The following is a 17,954-nucleotide window of genomic DNA, read 5'->3' on the forward strand; positions in this document are numbered from 1 at the left end:
GTTCTACGGTAACATGTCTCCCCTAACTCTCCTGTTTCCAGTGATGTGAGGCCGATTTCCTTTTATCTTTCTTCGTAGGACATTCCCCTTAACTCTGGGGCTAGTCTTGTTGCAAACCTTTGCACTTTTTCTAATTTCTTGACGTGTTTGACCAAGTGTGGGTCAAGCATACTCTAATATGGGCCTATGGGACTGACGCACACAGTGTACAGAGACTTGAACGATTCCTTACTGAGGTATCGGAACGCTATTCTTAGTCTTTCCAAGCGCCCAGATGCTGCAGCAATTATCTGGTTGATGTGCCCTTCAGGAGATGGGCTCGATATTGAGTGTGTGTGTGTGGGTGTGTGTGTATACTCACCTAGTTGTACTCACCTAGATGTGGTTGCAGGGGTCGATTCATAGCTCCTGGCCCCGCCTCTTCACTGGCCGCTACTGGGTCACTCTCCCTACACCATTATCTTTATCATACCTCTGCTTAAAGCTGTGAATGAATCCTGCCTCCATTACATCGCTTCCCAAACTATTCCACTTCCTGACTACTCTGTGACTGAAGAAATACTTCCTAACATCCCTGTGATTCATTTGTGTCTTCAACTTCCAACTGTGTCCCCTTATTGCTGTGTCCCATCTTTGAAACATTCTGTCTGTCCACCTTGTCAATTCCTCTTAGTATTTTATATGTCGTTACCAAGTCCTCCCTATCTCTCCTGTCCTGTGTGTGTGTGTGTGTGTGTGTGTGTGTGTGTGTGTGTGTGTGTGTGTGTGTGTGTGTGTGTGTGTGTGTGTGTGTGTGTGTGTGTGTGTGTCTGTGTCTGTGTCAGAGGTATTATCTATGACTGGACCAGGTGCATTGGTGTGGGATCACAACTTGGCCAGGTGCACTGGTGTGGTATCACAACTGTACTCCCTCGAACGCAGGCAAGAGAGATACATGATAATATTCACTTGGAAGGTTCTGGAAGGATTGGTACCAAACCTGCACACGAAAATCACTCCCTATGAAAGCAAAAGACTCAGCAGGACATGCAACATTTCCCCGATGAAAAGCAGGGGCGCCACGGGTACACTGAGAGACACCACAGTAAGTGTCAGGGGCCCAAGACTGTTCAACTGCCTCCCAGCATACATAAAGGGGATTACCAATAGACCCCTCGCTATCTTCAAGAAAGCACTGAACAGGCACCTAAAGTCAGTACCTGACCAACCGGGCTGTGGTTCGTACGTCAGCTTGCGTGCGGCCAGCAGTAACAGCCTGGTTGATCAGACTTTGATCCACCATGAGGCCTGATCTCAGACCGGGCCGCGGGGGCGTTGACCCCCGAAACCCTCTCCAGGTAAACTCCAGGTAAACTCGAGGCCTGGTGCACTGGTGTGGGATCGCAACTTCGTCTGGTGCACTGGTGTGGGATCATAACTTGGCCTGGTGCACTGGTGTGGGATCAAAAGTTGGCCTGGTGTACTGGTATGGGATCAAAACTTGACCTGGTGCACTGGTATGGGATCAAAACTTGGCCTGGTGCACTGGTGTGGGATCAAAACTTGGCCTGCACTGGTGTGGGATCAAAACTTGACCTGGTGCACTGGTGTGGGATCAAAACTTGACCTGGTGCACTGGTGTGGGATCAAAACTTGGCCTGGTGCACTGGTGTGGGATCAAAACTTGACCTGGTACACTGGTGTGGGATCAAAACTTGGCCTGGTATACTGGTGTGGGATCAAAACTTGACCTGGTGCACGGGTGTGGGATCAAAACTTGGCCTGGTACACTGGTGTGGGATCAAAACTTGGCCTGGTGCACTGGTGTGGGATCAAAACTTGGCCTGGTACACTGGTGTGGGATCAAAACTTGGCATGGTGCACTGGTGTGGGATCAAAACTTGGCCTGGTACACTGGTGTGGGATCAAAACTTGGCCTGGTGCACTGGTGTGGGATCAAAACTTGGCCTGGTGTACCGGTGTGGGATCAAAACTTGGCCTGGTGTACTGGTGTGGGATCAAAACTTGGCCTGGTGCACTGGTGTGGGATCAAAACTTGGCCTGGTACACTGGTGTGGAATCAAAACTTGGCATGGTGCACTGGTGTGGGATCAAAACTTGGCCTGGTACACTGGTGTGGGATCAAAACTTGGCCTGGTGCACTGGTGTGGGATCAAAACTTGGCCTGGTGTACTGGTGTGGGATCAAAACTTGGCCTGGTGCACTGGTGTGGGATCAAAACTTGGCCTGGTGCACTGGTCACTATAAACAGGAAGAACTATCTTACCTGAGCCTTCCTAGAACCACTGACTTAGTGAGAGTCAGGGATGGAACCAAGTTAGGTGGGAGAGTCTGAAGAAGTGAGGGAGTAAGGGAGGCAGGTAAGGTGGGAGGCAGTGGATTGAGGGAGGGAGGGAGGTCACATGGAGGATATTGCAGAAACTGAGGAATGGGTCACATGGGAAGTGGTGGAAGGAGGGAGGGGTCACATAGGAGGTGGTGAAGATAGGGAGGGAGGGGTCACATAGGAGGTGGTGAAGAGAGGGAGGGAGGGGTCACATGGGAGGAGGTGAAGGGAGGGAAGGGTCACTTGGGAGGAGGTGAAGTAAGCGAGGGATGGGTCACATAACATCCAGCACTCCATCTCTCTGCTTTCACCCTCCATCTCTCTACTTTCACCCTCCATCTCTCTACTCTCACCCTCCATTTCTCATCTGTCATCTTCCATCTTTCTAGTGTCATCCTCCATCTATCTACTTTCACCCTCCATCTCTCTTCCGTCACCCTCCATCTCTCTTCTGTCACCCTCCATCTCTCTTCCGTCACCCTCCATCTCTCTTCTGTCACCCTCCATCTCTCTTCCGTCACCCTCCATCTCTCTTCTGTCACCCTCCATCTCTCTTCTGTCACCCTCCATCTCTCTTCCGTCACCCTCCATCTCTCTTCTGTCACCCTCCATCTCTCTTCTGTCACCCTCCATCTCTCTTCTGTCACCCTCCATCTCTCTTCCGTCACCCTCCATCTCTCTTCCGTCACCCTCCATCTCTCTTCTGTCACCCTCCATCTCTCTTCTGTCACCCTCCATCTCTCTTCTGTCACCCTCCATCTCTCTTCCGTCACCCTCCATCTCTCTTCCGTCACCCTCCATCTCTCTTCTGTCACCCTCCATCTCTCTTCCGTCACCCTCCATCTCTCTTCTGTCACCCTCCATCTCTCTTCTGTCACCCTCCATCTCTCTTCTGTCACCCTCCATCTCTTTTCTGTCACCCTCCATCTCTCTTCTGTCACCCTCCATCTCTCTTCTGTCACCCTCCATCTCTTTTCTGTCACCCTCCATCTCTCTTCTGTCACCCTCCATCTCTCTTCTGTCACCCTCCATCTCTCTTCTGTCACCCTCCATCTCTCTTCTGTCACCCTCCATCTCTCTTCTGTCACCCTCCATCTCTCTTCCGTCACCCTCCATCTCTCTTCCGTCACCCTCCATCTCTCTTCTGTCACCCTCCATCTCTCTTCTGTCACCCTCCATCTCTCTTCTGTCACCCTCCATCTCTCTTCTGTCACCCTCCATCTCTCTTCTGTCACCCTCCATCTCTCTTCTGTCACCCTCCATCTCTCTTCTGTCACCCTCCATCTCTCTTCTGTCACCCTCCATCTCTCTTCCGTCACCCTCCATCTCTCTTCTGTCACCCTCCATCTCTCTTCTGTCACCCTCCATCTCTCTTCTGTCACCCTCCATCTCTCTTCCGTCACCCTCCATCTCTCTTCTGTCACCCTCCATCTCTCTTCCGTCACCCTCCATCTCTCTTCTGTCACCCTCCATCTCTCTTCTGTCACCCTCCATCTCTCTTCCGTCACCCTCCATCTCTCTTCTGTCACCCTCCATCTCTCTTCTGTCACCCTCCATCTCTCTTCTGTCACCCTCCATCTCTCTTCCGTCACCCTCCATCTCTCTTCCGTCACCCTCCATCTCTCTTCTGTCACCCTCCATCTCTCTTCTGTCACCCTCCATCTCTCTTCTGTCACCCTCCATCTCTCTTCCGTCACCCTCCATCTCTCTTCCGTCACCCTCCATCTCTCTTCTGTCACCCTCCATCTCTCTTCCGTCACCCTCCATCTCTCTTCTGTCACCCTCCATCTCTCTTCTGTCACCCTCCATCTCTCTTCTGTCACCCTCCATCTCTTTTCTGTCACCCTCCATCTCTCTTCTGTCACCCTCCATCTCTCTTCTGTCACCCTCCATCTCTTTTCTGTCACCCTCCATCTCTCTTCTGTCACCCTCCATCCCTTTTCTGTCACCCTCCATCTCTCTTCTGTCACCCTCCATCTCTCTTCTGTCACCCTCCATCTCTCTTCTGTCACCCTCCATCTCTCTTCTGTCACCCTCCATCTCTTTTCTGTCACCCTCCATCTCTCTTCTGTCACCCTCCATCCCTTTTCTGTCACCCTCCATCTCTCTTCTGTCACCCTCCATCTCTTTTCTGTCACCCTCCATCTCTCTTCTGTCACCCTCCATCCCTTTTCTGTCACCCTCCATCTCTCTTCTGTCACCCTCCATCTCTTTTCTGCCACCCTCCATCTCTCTTCTGTCACTCTCCATCTCTCTTCTGTCATCCTCCCTCTCTTTTCTATCACCCTCCATCTATTTTCTGTCACCCTCCATCTGTCTTCTGTCACCCTCCATCTCTTTTCTAGCACCCTCCTTCTCCCTTCTGTCACCCTCCATCTCTCTTCTGTCACCCTCCATCTCTCTCCTCTCTCCCTCCATCTATTTTCTGTCATTCTCCATCTCCATACTCTCACCTTCCTTGGTATAATGATGTCTGCCGTAAATCCCTGTACATCCCTCTTCTCTATTTTAATCTTAACGCATCTGTATGATTTAGAGAGAGAGAGCGAGAGAGAGGCAGAGAGAGAGAGAGAAACAGAGGGAGAGAGAGAGAGAGAGGCAGAGAGAGAGAGAGAGAGAGAAACAGAGGGAGAGAGAGAGAGAGAGGCAGAGAGAGAGAGAGAGAGAGAGGCAGAGAGAGAGAGAGGCAGAGAGAGAGGCAGAGAGAGAGAGAGACAGAGGGAGAGAGAGAGAGAGGGGCAGAGAGAGAGAGAGAGAGAGACAGAGAGAGAGAGAGAGAGAGAGAGAGAGGGGGAGGGGAGGAATGCTTTCCACACTTTTAATGTCTATATTCATGTTTATTTCTTATTGATTTCATTTTTGTAACATTTCTTTACCATAACTGTGGTAGTGTCTCTCCCTACTGTAACTGTGGTAGTGTCTCTCCGTAGCATAACTGTGGTAGTGTCTCTCCCTACCATAACTGTGGTAGTGTCTCTCCCTACCATAACTGTGGTAGTGTCTCTCCCTGCCATAACTGTGGTAGTGTCTCTCCCTACCATAACTGTGGTAGTGTCTCTCCCTGCCATAACTGTGGTAGTGTCTCTCCCTGCCATAACTGTGGTAGTGTCTCTCCCTCCCATAACTGTGGTAGTGTCTCTCCCTGCCATAACTGTGGTAGTGTCTCTCCCTGCCATAACTGTGGTAGTGTCTCTCCCTCCCATAACTGTGGTAGTGTCTCTCCGTAGCATAACTGTGGTAGTGTCTCTCCCTACCATAACTGTGGTAGTGTCTCTCCCTGCCATAACTGTGGTAGTGTCTCTCCCTGCCATAACTGTGGTAGTGTCTCTCCCTGCCATAACTGTGGTAGTGTCTCTCCCTACCATAACTGTGGTAGTGTCTCTCCCTACCATAACTGTGGTAGTGTCTCTCCCTGCCATAACTGTGGTAGTGTCTCTCCCTCCCATAACTGTGGTAGTGTCTCTCCCTGCCATAACTGTGGTAGTGTCTCTCCCTGCCATAACTGTGGTAGTGTCTCTCCCTCCCATAACTGTGGTAGTGTCTCTCCCTGCCATAACTGTGGTAGTGTCTCTCCCTGCCATAACTGTGGTAGTGTCTCTCCCTCCCATAACTGTGGTAGTGTCTCTCCGTAGCATAACTGTGGTAGTGTCTCTCCCTACCATAACTGTGGTAGTGTCTCTCCCTGCCATAACTGTGGTAGTGTCTCTCCCTACCGTAACTGTGGTAGTGTCTCTCCCTCCCATAACTGTGGTAGTGTCTCTCCCTACCATAACTGTGGTAGTGTCTCTCCCTACTGTAACTGTGGTAGTGTCTCTCCCTACCATAACTGTGGTAGTGTCTCTCCCTACCATAACTGTGGTAGTGTCTCTCCCTGCCATAACTGTGGTAGTGTCTCTCCGTAGCATAACTGTGGTAGTGTCTCTCCCTCCCATAACTGTGGTAGTGTCTCTCCCTACCATAACTGTGGTAGTGTCTCTCCCTGCCATAACTGTGGTAGTGTCTCTCCCTCCCATAACTGTGGTAGTGTCTCTCCCTACCATAACTGTGGTAGTGTCTCTCCCTGCCATAACTGTGGTAGTGTCTCTCCCTCCCATAACTGTGGTAGTGTCTCTCCCTACCATAACTGTGGTAGTGTCTCTCCCTGCCATAACTGTGGTAGTGTCTCTCCCTGCCATAACTGTGGTAGTGTCTCTCCCTACCATAACTGTGGTACTGTCTCTCGCTACCATAACTGTGGTAGTGTCTCTCCCTACCATAACTGTGGTAGTGTCTCTCCCTCCCATAACTGTGGTAGTGTCTCTCCCTACCATAACTGTGGTAGTCTCTCTCGCTACCATAATTCTGGTAGTGTCTCTCCCTACCATAACTCTGGTAGTGTCTCTCCCTACCATAACTCTGGTAGTGTCCCTCCCTCCCATAACTGTGGTAGTGTCTCTCCGTACCATAACTGTGGTAGTGTCTCTCCGTACCATAACTGTGGTAGTGTCTCTCCGTAGCATAACTGTGGTAGTGTCTCTCCCTACCATAACTGTGGTAGTCTCTCTCCCTGCCATAACTGTGGTAGTGTCTCTCCCTACCATAACTGTGGTACTGTCTCTCGCTACCATAACTGTGGTAGTGTCTCCCCCTCCCATAACTGTGGTAGTCTCTCCCTCCCATAACTGTGGTAGTCTCTCCCTCCCATAACTGTGGTAGTCTCTCTCTCTCCCATAACTGTGGTAGAGTGTCTCCCTACCATAAATGTGGTAGTGTCTCTCCCTACCATAGCTGTGGTAGTGTCTATCCCTACCATAACTGTGGTAGTGTCTCTCCCTACCATAACTCTGGTAGTGTCTCTCCCTACCATAACTGTGGTTGTCTCTCTCGCTACCATAACTGTGGTGGTGTCTCTCCCTCCCATAACTGTGGTAGTGTCTCTTCCTACCATAACTGTGGTAGTGTCTCTTCCTACCATAACTGTGGTAATGTCTCTCCCTACCATAACTGTGGTAGTGTCTCTCCCTACCGTAACTGTGGTAGTGTCTCTCCCTACCATAACTGTGGTAGTGTCTCTCCCTACCATAACTGTGGTAGTGTCTCTCCCTACCATAACTGTGGTAGTGTCTCTCCTTGCCATAACTGTGGTAGTGTCTCTCGCTACCATAACTGTGGTAGTGTCCCTCCCTCTCATAACTGTGGTAGTGTCTCTCCCTACCATAACTGTGGCAGTGTCTCTCGCTACCATAACTGTGGTAGTGTCCCTCCCTCCCATAACTGTGGTAGTGTCTCTCCATACCATAACTGTGGTTGTGTCTCTCGCTATCATAACTGTGGTAGTGCCTCTCCCTCCCATAACTGTCGTAGTGTCTCTCCCTTCCATAACTGTTGTAGTGCCTCTCCCTCCCATAACTGTGGTAGTGTCTCTCCCTCCCATAACTGTCGTAGTGTCTCTCCCTTCCATAACTGTTGTAGTGTCTCTCCCTCCTATAACTGTGGTAGTGTCTCTCGCTACGATAACTGTGGTAGTGCCTCTCCCTCCCATAACTGTGGTAGTGTCTCTCCCTTCCATAACTGTGGTAGTGTCTCTCGCTACCATAACTGTGGTAGTGCCTCTCCCTCCCATAACTGTGGTAGTGTCTCTCTCTCCCATAACTGTGGTAGTGCCTCTCCCTACCATAACTGTGGTAGTGCCTGTCCCACCCATAACTCTGGTAGCGTCTCTCCCTACCATAACTGTGGTAGTGTCTCTCGCTAACACCATAACTCTGGTCGTGTCTCTCCCTACCATAACTGTGGTAGTGTCTCCCCCTCCCATAACTGTGGTAGTGCCTCTCCCTACCATAACTGTGGTAGTGTCTCTCGCTAACACCATAACTGTGGTAGTGTCTCTCCCTACCATAACTCTGGTAGTGTCTCTCCCTCCCATAACTGTGGTAGTGTCTTTCCCTACCATAACTGTGGTAGTGTCTCTCCCTCCCATAACTGTGGTAGTGCCTTTCCCTCCCATAACTCTCGTAGTGCCTCTCCCTCCCATAACTCTGGTAATGTCTCTCCCTTCCATAACTGTGGTAGTGTCTCTCGCTACCATAACTGTGGTAATGTCTCTCCCTTCCATAACTGTGGTAGTGTCTCTCGCTACCATAACTGTGGTAATGTCTCTCCCTTCCATAACTGTGGTAGTGTCTCTCGCTACCATAACTGTGGTAATGTCTCTCCCTTCCATAACTGTGGTAGTGTCTCTCGCTACCATAACTGTGGTAATGTCTCTCCCTTCCATAACTGTGGTAGTGTCTCTCGCTACCATAACTGTGGTAATGTCTCTCCCTTCCATAACTGTGGTAGTGTCTCGCTACCATAACTGTGGTAATGTCTCTCCCTTCCATAACTGTGGTAGTATCTCTCGCTACCATTACTGTGGTAATGTCTCTCCCTTCCATAACTGTGGCAGTGTCTCTCCCTGTGTTCTAGACCAACTTAGTGTGTTTCTTCAATTAGATCAAGAGTGAGATCACAAGTATGTAGAATTCTGGCAACCTATGGTCTCTGAGACTAAGTTCAGCAATGGTCTGAATCTTCTTTTAGAACATAACTAAGTCCGTACTGAACGTAAAATACACACACAAATGCTCTCAGAGACAAAATCCATACTAACATATAGTGTAAAGAATGTGTTTGTGTGCGTGGCTATTTATGGATATGCTGAGCCGAAACTCAACGTGGCTACCCAGTAAGACAGCCAGAGACAGACTCATTCTGTAGTAGAGAAGGGAGGCCAGCACTCTGCAGACAGCCAAGAGGCTCCTTTCATCAATTTTTAAGCACAAGTTATGACTCAGGTGAGGCAGTCAGCTGGGGAAATGTTTCTTACATGTTTCACTAGACCACTTCACCGTTGCCCAGCGGTGAGAGTAGCGACTCTCATTGCTGAGGTCCAGGTAATAAACCCTGGACATTAACATAACATATTCCTTTAGTATTATACAAATACTGATTATTACAGCAGAGTGTCTTGACAAAGTCGTAGTAGAGGGCCATGACAGAGGTACCTGCCACCATAAAACATAATATACCACATAATCCTAAAATTATACTTACTTTTTGACAAAATTTATAAAGTAAAAATATGAACAAATATATACGTCTTTTACTCCTGCCCTCCTTCTCTCACTTCTGTCTCCCCCCCTCCGGCCTCCCCCTTCTCTCACTTCTGTCTCCCCCCCTCCGGCCTCCCCCTTCCCTCACTTCTGTCTCCCCCCCTCCGGCCTCCCCCTTCTCTCACTTCTGTCCCCCCCCCTCCGGCCTCCCCCTTCTCTCACTTGTCTCCCCCCTCCGGCCTCCCCCTTCTCTCATTTTCCATTAGTACCTTCCCTCTCTCGCTTCTCTTCTTCCTCCTCCCCTCTCCTCTCATTCCTCCAGTCTCTTGCTTCTCTTATCTCCCCTTCTCTCTTTCATTTATTCCCTCAATCTCTCATTTCTCTCCTCCCTCCTTCCGTCTTTTTTCTCTCTCTTTCCTTCAGTCTCTCACTTCTCTCCACCCTCCTTCCCTCTCTCATTTAACCCGGTTCTCTAGTTTCGTGTTAATGGTCTCATATACTCCTGTCTACTGCACAACATCGTCAATATTGACATGATCCACATTTTTTTGAGGTTAGTCTCACACTCTCGTTATCAAGCTGTATTAACCCTTTTGTGTTGTTATTGCTCACACTACTATTACTGTTACCCCCATCACAACTACTACTACTGCTACTACCACCACCACTACTACTACTACTACTACTACTACTACTACTACTACCACCACCACCATCATCACGACTACTGCTATTACTACTCCCACCATCATCACTACTACTACTACCATTGTAATTACTATTACTATTTAAAATATTACTACCACTGTTAACATTACTATTACTATACTAATTATTTTAACATTAATTTTAATAATATCACCACTTCTAATTACTATTACTGTCATAGTCTTGATATTACTAATGAATCTATTACAAAATCAGTTATTATTTCTGCATATTTATTTACTGTGTCACAATTTTCACTCCTATAACACTATACACTACTACTATCACCGTCACTACCACCACCACCACTATCCACCCCTCACCGTCACTACCACCACCACCACTATCCACCCCTCACCGTCACTACCACCACCACCACTATCCACCCCTAACCGTCACTACCACCACCACTATCCACCCCTAACCGTCACTACCACCACCACTATCCACCCCTCACCGTCACTACCACCACCACCACTATCCACCCCTCACCGTCACTACCACCACCACCACTATCCACCCCTCACCGTCACTACCACCACCACCACTATCCACCCCTAACCGTCACTACCACCACCACTATCCACCCCTAACCGTCACTACCACCACCACTATCCACCCCTCACCGTCACTACCACCACCACCACTATCCGCCCCTCACCGTCACTACCACCACCACCACTATCCACCCCTCACCGTCACTACCACCACCACCACTATCCACCCCTCACCGTCACTACCACCACCACCACTATCCACCCCTCACCGTCACTACCACCACCACCACTATCCACCCCTCACCGTCACTACCACCACCACCACTATCCACCCCTCACCGTCACTACCACCACCACCACTATCCACCCCTAACCGTCACTACCACCACCACCACTATCCACCCCTCACCGTCACTACCACCACCACCACTATCCACCCCTCACCTTCACTACCACCACCACCACTATCCACCCCTAACCGTCACTACCACCACCACTATCCACCCCTAACCGTCACTACCACCACTACCACTATCCGCCCCTCACCGTCACTACCACCACTACCACTATCCACCCCTCACCGTCACTACCACCACCACCACAATCCACCCCTCACCGTCACTACCACCACCACCACAATCCACCCCTCACCATCACTACCACCACTACCACAATCCACCCCTCACCGTCACTACCACCACTACCACTATCCACCCCTCACCGTCACTACCACCACTACCACTATCCACCCCTCACCGTCACTACCACCACTACCACTATCCACCCCTCACACCGTCACTACCACCACCACCACAATCCACCCCTCACCGTCACTACCACCACTACCACTATCCACCCCTCACCGTCACTACCACCACTACCACTATCCACCCCTCACACCGTCACTACCACCACCACCACAATCCGCCCATCACCGTCACTACCACCACCAACACTATACACGCCTCACCGTCACTACCACCACTACCACTATCCACCTCTCACCGCCACTACCACCACCAACACCAACACTATACACGCCTCACCGTCACTACCACCACCACCACTATCCATCCCTAACCGTCACTACCACCACTACCACTATCCACCCCTCACCGTCACAACCACCACCACCACTATCCACCCCTCACCGTCACTACCACCACCACCACTATCCTCCCCTAACCGTCACTACCACCACCACCACTATCCACCCCTCACCTCCACTACCACCACAATTCACCCTTCACCGTCACTACCACCACCACCACTATCCACCCATCAGTGTCACTACGACCACCACCATTATCCGCCCATCACCGTCACTACCACCGCTATCCACCCCTCAACGTCACTACCACCACGACCACCACCACTATCCACCCCTCACCATCACTATCCACCCCTCACCGTCACTACCACCACCACCACTATCCACCCCTCACCGTCACTACCACCACCACCACTATCCACCACCACTATCCACCCCTCACCGTCACTACCACCACCACCACTATCCACCACCACTATCCACCCCTCACCGTCACTACCACCACCACCACCACTATCCAACCCTCACCATCACTACCACCACCGCCACTATCCACCCCTCACCGTCACTACCACCACCACCACTATCCACCCCTCACCGTCACTACCACCACCACCACTATCTACCCCTCACCATCACTACCACCACCACTATCCACCCCTCACCGTCACTACCACCACCATCACTATCCACCCCTCACCTTCGCTACCACCACCACCACTATCCACCCCTCACCGTCACTACCACCACCACCACTATCTACCCCTCACCATCACTACCACCATCACCACTATCCGCCCCTCATCTTCGCTACCACCATTACCACTATCCACCCCTCAGTGTCAATACGACCACCACCATTATCCACCCCTCACCGCCACTATCCACCCCTCACCGCTACTACTACTACTACTACTACTACTACTACTACTACTACTACCACCACCCCCACCCCCACCACCACCACCACCACCCCCACCACCACCACCAAACACCACCAACACCACTACTGACCTCTAATCTTCGTGTTTCTCCTCCACCAGACTGGAACAACATGGCGGCTACCTCTACAACTTTGAAGAACTCATGGCAGACTACAACCAACAGATCAATGCGGGTAACTCTTAAATGAGTCTCTGATAAACGTTACAATCTCCTGGAAAAAAAAACAGAGAAACTCTACATATTTTGCAAGGCTCTTACAGGTTCCGTGAATTTTTACAAGGCTCCAGGAGTCTGTGATAAGGCTCCACCGAAGCTATGTGATATTTTGCGAGAAAGCTGTACACGGCCCTTAAAATATTTTAAGATACTGTGAAACATTGTGAGCTTAGAGCAGCTCTAATAAGGCTCTGTAAGACGTGATATTACTAGCTTTTAAGCAAGCTCTGTGACACTCATTGAAGTCTTTTACTACAAATGTTTGTGTACTCGCCTTCACACAGTTGTGCAAGGATATACAAACTTTATATTGTGACATTTGTGGTGAAGTCTATATATGGATTTATAAGACTGATATTATTAGTGATTTTTCGTGTGTGGCTACATAATTCTGACTGCTTTTTCTGAGACTTTTTGAACATATGCAGTTTTAAAAGATAATGCAGGGAAGTTTTAAACTTTCAGAGTCCCTAACAAGGTTTGTTAAAGTTCGTTTATTTTATATACTATCAAGTCTGTATAAGCCTTTTATAACTAACTCTAAGTATATCTAAGACACACTGGTCTAAGAGCCATAGAGAGAAGCAGTGTTTTGTGTCGAGTCAATTTTCAAACTCAGATGAAGAACAGAAATCGTGGTTTGATTGTTTGGACTTGAGTGAGGAACAAAATTCTCATGCGTTTTTTTTGGACTTGAGTGAGGAACATCGGGTGGATGAACATTTTTTTTGTCTAGTCTATTGGCAAATAATGACTTGATACGTGTTTTTGGGGCTGGTGACAAGCATCAGTCGAATGTGGATAAGTTAGTCTCAGGTGTCAAACACCAGTCGGATGTGGCGTTCTCAGGTTGAGATTACGAGTTCTATTCTGTATAGGCAATGTTGTGTCAACTCAGGGGTATTAAATATTTTCTGGGAACGTCTCATCAGAACGCCTTGAGGAAACGTTTGCTGGGAATGGCTTCCTGGGATGTGTACTGAGAATGCCCGTCATTGTAGTTTTAGTGAGAATAATTACTGAAAAATCATCTGAAAGTAACTTCTATGAGCGGCTTGTGAAAGCATGTGCAGGAAACCTTCCGGGAACCGCGTCGGGAAACTCGTTATAAAAACGTCTGGTGCGAATTTTGAGAACATCTTGCGTGAAGCATGAGAACGTCTAGCGTGAAGCATGAGAACGTCTAGTGTGAAGCATGAGAACGTCTAGTGTGAAGCATGAGAACGTCTAGCGTGAAGCATGAGAACGTCTAGCGTGCAGCATGAGAACGTCTAGCGTGCAGCATGAGAATGGCTCACGCTAATTACGGGTAGGTGTTACAAGTGTTGACGTCGTGAAGGTGTCAGCGTGGAGAGCCTGTTGGCAGCGTGGAGAGCCTGTTGGCAGCGTGGAGAGCCTGTTGGCAGCGTGGAGAGCCTGGTGGCAACGTGGAGAGCCTGGTGGCAGCGTGGAGAGCCTGGTGGCAGCGTGGAGAGCCTGGTGGCAGCGTGGAGAGCCTGGTGGCAGCGTGGAGAGCCTGGTGGCAGCGTGGAGAGCCTGGTGGCAGCGTGGAGAGCCTGGTGGCAGCGTGGAGAGCCTGGTGGCAGCGTGGAGAGCCTGGTGGCAGCGTGGAGAGCCTGGTGGCAGCGTGGAGAGCCTGGTGGCAGCGTGGAGAGCCTGTTGGCAGCGTGGAGAGCCTGGTGGCAGCGTGGAGAGCCTGGTGGCAGCGTGGAGAGCCTGGTGGCAGCGTGGAGAGCCTGGTGGCAGCGTGGAGAGCCTGGTGGCAGCGTGGAGAGCCTGGTGGCAGCGTGGAGAGCCTGGTGGCAGCGTGGAGAGCCTGGTGGCAGCGTGGAGAGCCTGGTGGCAGCGTCTTCTGGCTAAGTCTTGTGAATCTTTGACAAGCTGAAGAGAATATAAAAATACATCCATAGAATAATTTGATATTTTATGAAGATTATTACTTAACTTTTCCTTATATAAAATTGAATACATTTCTAGACTTTTGTAAAAATATAATTCTATGTAGGCTTACTTTACGAACAAAGCTTTAAGCCTTTTTCTTAAATGTATATAAAACTGTTGGTAAAAATTTAATACTTGGTTGAGGAATTGCTTCAAAAAGTGAATGATAGCCCAAAATTCCAGAGACCAATTGAAAAGAGAAAACAAAAAACAGAGATGTTTATGACAAAAATGGACTTTAATAAAAAAAATTGTTTTCGAGATTTTTTAAATTTGTCTAAGTAGAGCAGGACTACAGTAGTGCGAGGAAGAGTGGAGAGTGACTATGCCATGAACACTTCCATCAAGTTTCAGAAGAGGGTTCATGGGCCTGCTTGCTCCCGTGAAAAAATTCGAGCATGGATGAACGCTGTCATGCATGTTGCTGAAACGAGAGAACAGCTGAGATTGTCAATACAAAGCAACTGTGTACACGTAATAGAAGGATACACACGCACTCCTTGACAAAACAAGAAAACACAAACTTTCAGAAGAGAGACGATTCATCGCTTTACAAATGTACACAGAGCCGTTGAAACCTTAAATCACATATGTGGATGAAATTTACAAAGAAAAAAAAAGTCCAGATCGCTATTTTCAGTTAAATTACCTGGAAATCTGTGATGGGAACTCTCTCTTCAACTTGTTCTTTATTGTCTTCTGAACTTCATGCAGTGTATAGACTGAAACCTTGGGAATTTCAGTCAGTGTGGAGACCAAAGTTTTGTGAACATCAGTTAATGTCTGGTAATTGGATCACTACCTGTGCGTAGACCTCCTAATACTTAGTGATACAACTACTTGTCAGAAACTCAGCTTATGTAGATAGCACAGTGGTCACTCTATTGACTGCCAATATTTCTGCAGAGTTGGCACTAGTCTGTAAGTTATTTAAGACATATATTAATATTTTTTTTATAAGACCATCCTGAAACACTGAAAACTTTGCGAATCGAGCAATTTTTTACCATTAGGATAATGACTAAGATAACCTTAAAAGATGTTTACGACGAGCGTAGTAAACAAAGATCCTGGTAATCAAAGAATCTTCAGGTGAAGATGTATGAAATAGCCTGTGAAGGCTTCAGTTGCAGGAGTTTTTGGGTTTATACATTGCCTGTACAATGTACAGCGTCTCTTCACTACCCACCATTCAACCCGATGATCAAAATACAGTCCTAAATGTGTATATTTACAGAGTATTCAGTGAGATATTTGATATGCACTGTATTTTTCTGCAGAACGGGTCACCCAGTGAATTATTCACTACACACTCATCCACCTTTGAACAGATTTGGCATACTTGAAGTAGGTACACTATTGTACTGTTAGTATTAAGTGACCTTTGGGTCGTGTTGTGCATTATAGGATCTATAACTGTGACACACACACACACACACACACACACACACACACACACACACATACACACGATTCTCACCAATAAATAAACTTTGTACTTTATTCCATGATATAAGCTGTGTAGAATTGTAAGGAAAGTAGACAGTTGCTTTTGCGTTAGATGGACGAGTTTGGAAGACAGAGGGAGCAGCAAGGAGAGCCCGGGGTGGCGATGGTTCGCCAAGGGTTCGCCAGGGGAGGCGAAGGTTCGTCGGGGTGAGCATCATGGATGCTGTTTGGGGAACTCTTGGCCACCTTCCCCTCCCCCCCCCCATATCTCCACTCCCTCCTGCTCCTCTTCTCGTAAACATTTCCTGCGTCCTTTAGTCTTATTATAATAATTATTATTATTTGTATTACTGTCATTATTATTATTTGTATTACTGTCATTATTATTATTTGTATTACTGTCATTATTATTATTATTATTATTATTATTATTATTATTATTATTATTATTATATTTACTATTGCGGTTTTAATTTTCATATTCTGATCAATTATTGTAATTATTATTGTAAGATAAAACTTCCATGCTGTTTTTTTAAAAAAAAAATCACGATTCTCCATTGATATACATAAATATGTTTATGATATATGCAACTTTTCCTCTAGGTTTGGGGGATTTTTTAACACCTTTCACAAATTTTAGGCTCTTTTCGCGTGGCCTTGATGGTGCACCTCCGAGCAACATACATCACCACCTCGCTGACCGAAACCTCACAAAACTTTTTTTTTTCCTTCGAGAACATTTGCATTTTATCAGTAGAGTCAAGTAAAATCCGTATTAAATCAGTAAACCTGCAATTGGGCAATTTCTTGTGTGTATGTCGCCTTGCACATAAGATGTAGTGATATTATTTTATCCCGCTGAATGACGCTTGCACACAGTTTGACACAGAGAAATCTGATGAAGTTAGTTAAAGGAAAACATTCTGTGAGTACGTCAGAGTTGTTGGAGTTGGTGACGTCAGTCAGGGTAACCGTCTGATGTCAGCCGTTTCCTGGGGATATTTAAATAAGGCTTCGTTAGGTAAATAAACTTTCAACAAAGAGTTACATACATTCTGTATATATATAAATATATATATATATATATATATATATATATATATATATATATATATATATATATATATATATATATATAAGGCAAGTACTTTAAAGGTTTTTTTGATAAGTTGGAATACACGAAGACAATTTCTTTCATGTGCTTTGTAAATATGAATTAAGTGGACTCCATAGGTCTCTGATTTATAGACCTGACGAGCACTATAGGATATATTTGCCTTACTTCATACTAGCCGGTGTAGTGAGCGGCCAAGCTGACTCACCCACCACAGTACAAGCCTCTCTAGTGAAGCAGATAACACAATATCTTTCATGGTGATATGAGCACAAACTTAGACAAGGATATTATCATTAAACCATTTATCAAATTCAGGTCTTGAGTCACTTGGAAATTCGATATATCCACCGTTTTTTTTTTTTTTTTTTTTTTAAGATTGCGACATTTTTAAAGATGACCAGAACTTTTTTATTGTTTTCCATTTCTAAGGTGGTGAAACCAAATTTCTTTCTCTTCCACGTTTTAAACATATTAATTAATTAATATGACGTCAATGCTAATGTTTAAGTATGTGCTTTGAATTCATCACTACGTTAGTCCGAGCAGCCACACTTGCTGCTGTTACTGGCACAGCTATATAATGTTGTATGTTTCAGATCTCAGCTACAGGTAGGAGTTTGTGCATCTG

The 17,954-nt window shown here is 47.4% G+C and overlaps 1 protein-coding gene across 1 annotated transcript in view; it reads left to right on the top strand.

Annotated features, from left to right (window-relative positions):
- The window catches only part of LOC128685929 (uncharacterized), a 458,247-nt gene extending 443,963 nt beyond the window's left edge, over positions 1-14,284 (top strand). Inside the window, exon 5 of the mRNA XM_070083404.1 lies at positions 12,699-14,284. Coding sequence (XP_069939505.1) covers positions 12,699-12,783 — 85 coding nt within the window. The 3' untranslated portion in view covers positions 12,784-14,284. The remainder of the gene's footprint in view (positions 1-12,698) is intronic.
- The last annotated feature ends 3,670 nt before the right edge of the window (positions 14,285-17,954 follow it).

This window comes from Cherax quadricarinatus, chromosome 9 (assembly GCF_038502225.1).
Source record: "Cherax quadricarinatus isolate ZL_2023a chromosome 9, ASM3850222v1, whole genome shotgun sequence".
Lineage (NCBI taxonomy): Eukaryota > Metazoa > Arthropoda > Malacostraca > Decapoda > Parastacidae > Cherax > Cherax quadricarinatus.